This window comes from Ceratotherium simum, chromosome 35, assembly GCF_057802395.1.
Source record: "Ceratotherium simum simum isolate JZ-2026a chromosome 35, ASM5780239v1, whole genome shotgun sequence".
Taxonomy (NCBI): Eukaryota; Metazoa; Chordata; class Mammalia; order Perissodactyla; family Rhinocerotidae; genus Ceratotherium; species Ceratotherium simum.
The window spans coordinates 24,950,091-24,957,688 of NC_141934.1; the positions used below are offsets into that span (position 1 = coordinate 24,950,091).

The window sequence follows — 7,598 nt, forward strand, 5'->3', positions numbered from 1 at the left end:
TGTGCACAGGGCCCTGGCCTCATGGGTCCCGGCAGCCCCGTTGCCTCCGTGACACACTGTCCTGTTCCAGCTGGAAGAGCAGAGTGACCAGCTAGAGAAGCTCAAGAGGGAGCTGGAGGCCAAGGCCAGGGAGCTGGTGCGCGTGCAAGAGGTCCTGAGCTGCACGGAGCAGGTGTGGGGGCTGCCGGGCAGCGTGGCCTCCCCAGATCGGAGAGATCAGGAATTAGGGGCCTCTTTCTTGTGAACTGGGCCACACTTAGATGCCACTGGGTTGGTTCACAGGGGCCCTCAGCAGTCCTGGGGGACAGCTCTGACCCAGCACTGTGAGGGGTACACAGGAAACGGGACCTGGCCCTGGCCCTCAGGAACCTCTCAGTCTGAGAGTTGGGGGATAATGAAGACACGGCCCTAAGGAATTGTCTGTAAAGTGGGGTGGGGATGAGGGGGTGGGCAGGGCCTCTGGAAGCCTTGCTCACACACCAGGTGTTCACAGAGTGGGTCAGAGCTGAGCTCGCGGCTGGACACGCTGAGTGCAGAGAAGGACGTGCTGAGCAGCGCCGTGCGGCAGCGGGAGGCTGACCTGCTGGCGGCCCAGAACCTGGTGCGGGAGAAGGAGGAGGCGCTGAGCCAGGAGCGGCAGCGAAACTCCCAGGAGAGGGGCGAGCTGCAGAGGCAGCTTGCGGACAAGGTAGCGGCCCCCCACCCTGTATAACAGCTGGATTGAGACAGAATTCACAGGCCACACAGCTGACCCATTGAGAGTGTACAAGTCACTGGTTCTTAGTATGTTCACAGGACTGCTTCCACCTTGTACTTCCAGAACATTTTCACCACTCCAAAAAGAAACCCCTTATCCAATAAACGATTACTCCCCATCCTCCCTCCACCACCACTGCCACCACCAGCCCCTTGCCACCGCTCATCTACGTTCTGTCTCTGGATTTACCTATCCTGGACGTTTCACAGAATTGGAATCATGCAATATGACTGGCTCCTTTCACTACGCATAGTGTTTCCAAGGTTCATCCATGTATCAGTATCTCATTCCTTTTCATGGCCCAATAATATTCCATTGTGTGGATAGACCACATTTTGTTTATTCTTCTGATGGATATTTGGGTTGTTTCCACTTTTTGGCTATTATGAAGAATGCTGCTATGAATGTGTGTGTACAAGGTTTTGTGTGAACACGTAAGGCATCATTTCTCTTGGATATATACCTAGGAGTGAAACTGCTGGGTCACGTGGTAATTCTGTGTTTAACTTTTGAGGAACTGCCACAGTGTTTTCCAAAGTGGCTGCACCATTTTCCGTTCCCATGAGGAACGTATGAGGGTTCCAATTTCCCTGCGTCCTTGCTAAGACCTGTTACTGTCTCTTTTTTATTTTAGCCGTTCTAGTGGGTGTGAAGTGGTGGCCCGCTGTGCTTCTGATTTGCATTTCCCTGATGGCTAATGATGTTGAGCACCTTTTTATGTGTTCACTGCCATTTTTGTATCTTGGGAGAAATGTTTGTTCAGCTCCTTTGCCTATTTTTAATTGGGTTGTCTTTTTATTACTGAGCTATCCGCCCCACCCTTGAGGGAGCAGCCCAAGCACTGAGGGTGGAGTGGGGCCTCTCCTCAGACCTCTGTCCCCAGCGAGGGTCTCAGCTAGGTCCTGCCTGCTTGGCGGGCCACTCCTGGGGCAGGGACTCTAAGCAGCTTCTCCCTCTCCCACCAGGAGTCTCAGGAGCAGGGGCTGCAGCAGAGGCTCCTGGATGAGCAGTTTGCGGTGCTCTGGGGCACTGCCGCTGAGGCCGAGCGCATCCTGCAGGACGCTGTGAGCAAGCTGGACGACCCCCTGCACCTGCGCTGCACCAGCTCCCCGGGTAGGGCCGCCGGCGCAGGCGCTCACCTGCCCTGAGAGAAGCAGGCGGAAGGGATGGGGCCTCAGGCCGGGCACCCCCCTCACCGGTCCTCCCTGTGCTTGCAGACTACCTGGTGAGCAGGGCCCAGGCAGCCCTGGAGGCTGTGAGTGCCCTGGAGAAGGGCCACACCCAGTACCTGGCCTCCAGGTCAGGTGAGTGCAGCTGGGTACAGGACTGGGCAGGCCCGAGGCTACCGGCAGTGGTGTGCTCGTTCCACCAGCCTTTGCTGCCTCCTACCTTCCAGGAGGTTTCCCATAACAGGCACCTCTTGAAGAAGCTGAGCAGGTGCCCCCAGAGAACCCTGCCCTGCAAGCCTGGGGTCATACAGACCTGGGTTTGGTTCCTGCCCTGCTGCTTTCGAGCTATGTGACCTTGGCCTAGCGCCTTCTCCCCTCCGTGCTCTCCTCTGCTCGTCCGCAAACTGGGGTTCGGGTGTCTGTCTTGGGCTTGCTGGGCAGCCTGCTGTAAGGCATCAGCCAGGGACTTGCTCCATGGTGGCAGCATTAGGGTTTCGTTGTCCTCCTTCCCACGCAGATGCCTCTGCCCTGGTGGCAGCCCTGACCCAGTTCTCCCACCTGGCTGCGGACACCATCGTCAATGGCGGTGCCACCTCCCACCTGGCCCCCACTGACCCTGCTGACCGTAAGTGGGCCCCAGGCTTATGTCACACAAGGTCCTCACGGTGGACCGGGGAAAGGCCTGCAGACAGGTCCTGGCGTTCGGATCCTGTCTGTGTACTGGGGCTGGGACCTGTGTTGGAGCTTCTTCCGGGGGCCTTGGGCACTGGCTCCCCTCACAGCTCTCTCCCTCCAGGCCTGATCGATACCTGCCGGGAGTGTGGGGCCCGGGCTCTGGAGCTTGTGGGGCAGCTGCAAGATCAGCAGGCTCTGCAGCAGGCCCAGCCCGGCCTGGTGCGGACTCCCCTGCAGGGCATCCTTCAGCTGGGCCAAGTGAGTCGTGCAGGCATGGCACTGAGTGTGGGCCAGGGTCGGGGCGGGGCAATGGGCTGGGGTGGGGCTTGAGTCCCCAACTTCTCTGCACCTCCCTCCAGTATGGGTTGAACGGGGGCTCATGTGCAGAGCCTGCAGCTGCAGGACACGGAGCAGGGACAGAGCACCCCCACAGAGCCCTGCTGCCCCCGTCTCCCAGGCTCCCTGTGGGGTTGAACTCACCCTGTCTGACTTCTAGATGCTCTCTCCCCCCAGGAGCTGAAGCCCAAGAGCCTGGATGTACATCAGGAGGAGCTTGGGGCCATGGTGGACAAGGAGATGGCGGCCACATCCGCAGCCATCGAAGACGCCGTGCAGAGGATCGAGGTGAGGACTGGGATGCAAGGCCTCCTCCAGGTCCTGCAGGAGCCCTGGGGGCTGGGATGAGTGCAGGCTGTACCCACCTCTGCTCTTGGTCTTTGTGCAAGGGACAGATGGCCTCTGCAGGTCAGAGCTGGCAGGGCAGGGAGGTGGCCCTGGCTTTCCCACCCTGAGCCGTGCCCTCTCCTTCCCAGCTCAGTGGCTGTTCTCGGGGGGCTGGTCCTACGCCAGTATGTCCTTTGCCCCCAACTGCCCCCCTCCCGTGCTGCCCCCCTCCCGCGCTGCCCTTCTCGAAGCCCCCTCACAACTCTGTCGTTGGGTGTAGGACATGATGAACCAGGCCCGCCATGCCAGCTCTGGGGTGAAGCTGGAGGTGAACGAGAGGTGAGCCCCACTTCTGCCCCCAGTGCCTCATTATGAGGCAGGTTCTCCACGGCCCTCCCAGATCCAGGGGGCTTCTGCCCTCCTGACTGCTTGTCTCTCCAGAAAGAAGGGCTGGGAACAAGCAGAGCGCACCCAGCCTGTGGGCCCACCCTCTGAGCACCTGCTGTAGCCAGGCCCTGCGCCAGCCTCCCTGATGCCCACCCACTGTGGCGTCTGGGACCACATTGCAGTTCCTTCTCTCTCTTTTCCCCCCAGGATCCTCAACTCCTGCACAGACCTGATGAAGGTAAGTGGCCGGCTGGGACCCCAGGGCAGGCTCTGTACCTGGGAGGGCCATCCCAAGAGTGACATGTGTCTTGGTCTTGGCAGGCCATTCGGCTCCTGGTGACAACGTCCACTAGCCTGCAGAAGGAAATTGTGGAGAGTGGCAGGGTGAGCTGGGCCACCCACTGGTCTGAGAGGGTGTCCCTGGCTGGGCAAGTGCCAAGCAGGCCATGCAGCTGGGCCAGCAAGGGACATTCCTGAAAGGGGCATGATCCCAGACCATTCCAACTGTGGCTGAAGCTGACCACAGGGCTCCTTTGGGCATGAGACTCCTGGATCGTGCAGAGTGATGAGACCCCCGCCAGCGCACACAACGTCCCCGGGAATCACAGCTGAATCCCCCCACGGCCCAGGGATGCGCCCTTGTGGCTGGGATGAGGGGAGAGGGCCGCATGGGGATCCCTTGCCGCCACCTGTGATGTCTTTGACTGGTCCACCCCGCCCTGCCCTCCTTTGACCACTAGGGGGCAGCCACGCAGCAGGAATTTTACGCCAAGAACTCACGGTGGACCGAAGGCCTCATCTCTGCCTCAAAGGCGGTGGGCTGGGGAGCCACACAGTTGGTGTATGTTGCCCCAGGTGGGGGGGCAGCAGGGGCGGTGGTGCTCAGGTTGGGGAGGGAGCCCAGGGGTGGCCAGCTGTCCACGGGGTCAGAGACCCAGGCCCTGCCTGGCTTTGCCCCCAGGGAGTCAGCTGACAAGGTGGTGCTTCATACTGGCAAGTACGAAGAGCTCATCGTCTGCTCCCACGAGATTGCGGCCAGCACAGCCCAGCTGGTGGCAGCCTCCAAGGTGAGGCTCCGTGCTCGGCCTGGCCTCGCCTCAGGTTACTCAACTCCTAGCCATGGTGGATACGCAACACGTGGCAGGGAGACCAGGGGATGGAGGGTGAGCCCAGCGGGCCCCCTGACCCGCCCCCGTGCTCCCCCAGGTGAAGGCCGACAAGCACAGCCCCCACCTGAGTCGCCTACAGGAGTGCTCCCGCACCGTCAACGAGATGACCGCCAACGTGGTGGCCTCCACCAAGTCAGGCCAGGAGCAGATTGAAGAGAGAGGTGAGTGCGGGGACCCTGGCAGTGGCTGGGGTGGGGGTGAGAGCGCCCAGACACTGACCCCCTCCTTCTGGCCACAGACACCATGGACTTCTCCGGCCTGTCCCTTATCAAGCTGAAGAAGCAGGAGATGGAGACCCAAGTAGGTGCCCCTCTTGGGTGCATGGCTGGCATCTGGGCCTGTCCCTCTCCGAGGGCCGAGCTCTGAGAGGAGCCGTGCTGAGTGGGGTGCGGGTCTGCAGGTGCGAGTGCTGGAGCTGGAGAAGACGCTGGAGGTGGAGCGCGTGCGGCTGGGGGAGCTGCGGAAGCAGCACTACGTGCTAGCTGGGGGCGTGGGGACGCCCGGCGAGGAGGACCCCAGCCGGCCCAGCCCTGTGCCTCGCAGTGGGACCTCCAAGAAGCCACCCCTGGCCCAGAAGCCCAGCGTGGCCACCAGGCAGGACCACCAGGTGCCAGGCGTCAGCGCCAGGGTGGGGAAGAGGTTGACGGGAGGGCGCCTGGGAGGTGCTGTCCCGGCCTCTGCTCCCGGGTCTGTGGGGCACGTGGCCTTGGGAAAGTCAGAGAGCACTGAGAAGCCCCAGCAGGAGCAGAAACGCTGCCCCAACAACATGGGGAGCACAGCAGGTGGCAGGGGCTTGCTCAAGGGGAAGATGCAGGGGCCAGGAAAGGTGGGGTGCATGGGGGCCTGGCCATGTCCACTGAGCCCCTCACCTTTGACCCCTGCAGCTCAACAAGAAGGATGGCATCTACCCGGCTCAACTTGTGAACTACTAGGCCCCAGAGGGGTCCAGCAGGGAGGCTGGTGGGCAGGCCTGGGCCTCACATGGCTGCCCTGACTTGGCTGAGGAGCCTCCGATGGGCCCCATCCCCAGCAGATGGCACCAGCCCCTGCACCAGGTGCCCAAGCTCCCTGCCCCACGGCCCAGATCAGTGTGCCCAAGGCCAGCAGCCCTTGCTGAGCCCAAGGGATCTGGGCTGACCAGGGCAGTTCTGGATGTGAGTCTATTTATCTACAATAGGAACTTCTGAGAGCAGCCAGGACCCAGCAGGCCTGAGCCATAGCTCTTCAGGAAATACACAGAACATTCTTAATATTCCGAGTTAGACCCTTTCTGTATGGGTTTGTATTCAGCACACTGGGAAGCAGGGCCTCCCCTGCCTTTTGGACACAGGGTCTGAGGTTAGAGATGAACAGAAAAGACACAGTCTGTGCTAGCTGTTGGGGACACGGGTAAGATGTCACCTGTTTGTGGCCAGCCGCCCTGGGGCACTGATTCCATGGAGATGGGACCTGGTGTGGCCTCAGGCAAAGCAGGAGGTTCTAGGGTGGGCTGGGGGTATCCCCCTCTCTCCCTACCTCACTCTGGGGCGCCAGCGATGAGAGTGCTGAGCGGGAGAGCGGATGCTGGACGGGACCCTTGTCTGGAGGGAGAGGGGCAGAGTGGGTGCTGCTGCCAGGCAGGCAGGTGCTGTGGCTACGAGCCCGGCCCGCTGGGCACAGGTGCTGCCTTCGTTCCTGGAGTCTCTGTTACCCTTGAAGTCTGTGGTGACTCTCCCGTTTCCCGTTTTTTATTCCCCTGACCTGGCTGCCCCTGCCCTGGTGGCCCAGTTCTGCCCACTCCCCATTGCCCACCTCCTCCCTTCTCCCGGGGGGTGACCTCCAGCCCTCCTGAAGGTGGGGCCTTGGCCCTGGGCCTTTCCAGCTTAGTTGGAAAAAGCCAGGAGCCACCTGCCTTCAAAGCAAGGGCTCCTTGTGCTTCACAGGAAGCAGCTGCCCTCAGGGAGGGGCTGCCACTCTGCCTGAGTCTAGGCCCCAGCTTAGCCTGCCCTGCCCAACAGCCCTGCCCTGGTGGGAGGATTTGAGTGCATTCCTTGAGCCCCACCCTGCTCGGGGTGAGGACCTGGCTAGGAGGAAAGGACCAGCAGCTGGGTCAGCTGAAGCCCCCCACCCTGCCTTTTAGCCATTTGCCTGTGCCCTGGGAAGGCTGCCCCATACCAGCCACGGTCTGGAGACAGCACAGGAGCCAGCTCTTTTGTGCTTAGTATTTCCTTGTGTTGAAGAGTCAGATTGGCAATAAAATGCACTTTGACTATTGTCACCACTGCCTCACAGTGACGGGCTGTGCCTGGGCTGTTCACTTCTCCAGGGCCAGAACGCTGGGTAGGAACCATCGAGTTGAACTCTGCAGGGAACCACAGAGCACTTGCAACCACAGAAAACCTTGCTAGTGCTGCTGCTGGTTCTGTCAAGAAGTGTCCTGGCTCGATTCTCTGGGAGGTTTATGTGACTCAAGGCCTGGGACACCTGTGTGGTGAGTCATGGCTTTTCTCCACCACCCCAAGGCTGCCCTCCGAGGCCACCATCATTCCCAGCAAGAGGACCCCATGATTCTTGATTCCCCCTCCCCCAGCCCTGCTGGAAATCACTCCTCTTTGGGAAAGGGAGGGGTTACTGCTGATTCCTGCAGTTGAGAATTTCACGTCCAAGCGTCGTCAGCAGTGACCCTGAATCCTGGCTGCTCTAGACTTGACAGTTGTGGCCACACACACAGCCTTTATTAGGGAACTTAACAGGTGTCCAGGATCCCGAGAGCTCGCCGAGCAAGCACCCACTTTCCCC

The 7,598-nt window shown here is 60.8% G+C and overlaps 1 protein-coding gene across 3 annotated transcripts in view; it reads left to right on the top strand.

The window, feature by feature from the left end:
- Positions 1-6,072, top strand: part of HIP1R (huntingtin interacting protein 1 related) — a 29,075-nt gene extending 23,003 nt beyond the window's left edge. Inside the window, exons 17-32 of one of the 3 annotated variants that reach the window (XM_087423371.1) lie at positions 71-172; positions 494-688; positions 1,723-1,870; positions 1,975-2,061; positions 2,444-2,551; positions 2,723-2,859; positions 3,115-3,225; positions 3,545-3,603; positions 3,859-3,889; positions 3,973-4,035; positions 4,392-4,492; positions 4,613-4,718; positions 4,858-4,981; positions 5,059-5,120; positions 5,221-5,427; positions 5,705-6,072. In XM_087423371.1, coding sequence (XP_087279497.1) covers positions 71-172; positions 494-688; positions 1,723-1,870; positions 1,975-2,061; positions 2,444-2,551; positions 2,723-2,859; positions 3,115-3,225; positions 3,545-3,603; positions 3,859-3,889; positions 3,973-4,035; positions 4,392-4,492; positions 4,613-4,718; positions 4,858-4,981; positions 5,059-5,120; positions 5,221-5,427; positions 5,705-5,752 — 1,689 coding nt within the window. In that variant the 3' untranslated portion in view covers positions 5,753-6,072. Of the gene's footprint in view, positions 1-70; positions 173-493; positions 689-1,722; positions 1,871-1,974; positions 2,062-2,443; positions 2,552-2,722; positions 2,860-3,114; positions 3,226-3,544; positions 3,604-3,858; positions 3,890-3,972; positions 4,036-4,391; positions 4,507-4,612; positions 4,719-4,857; positions 4,982-5,058; positions 5,121-5,220; positions 5,428-5,704 lie in introns of those variants that run through there. The other 2 variants (XM_087423372.1, XM_087423374.1) reach the window with 2 other exon arrangements.
- The last annotated feature ends 1,526 nt before the right edge of the window (positions 6,073-7,598 follow it).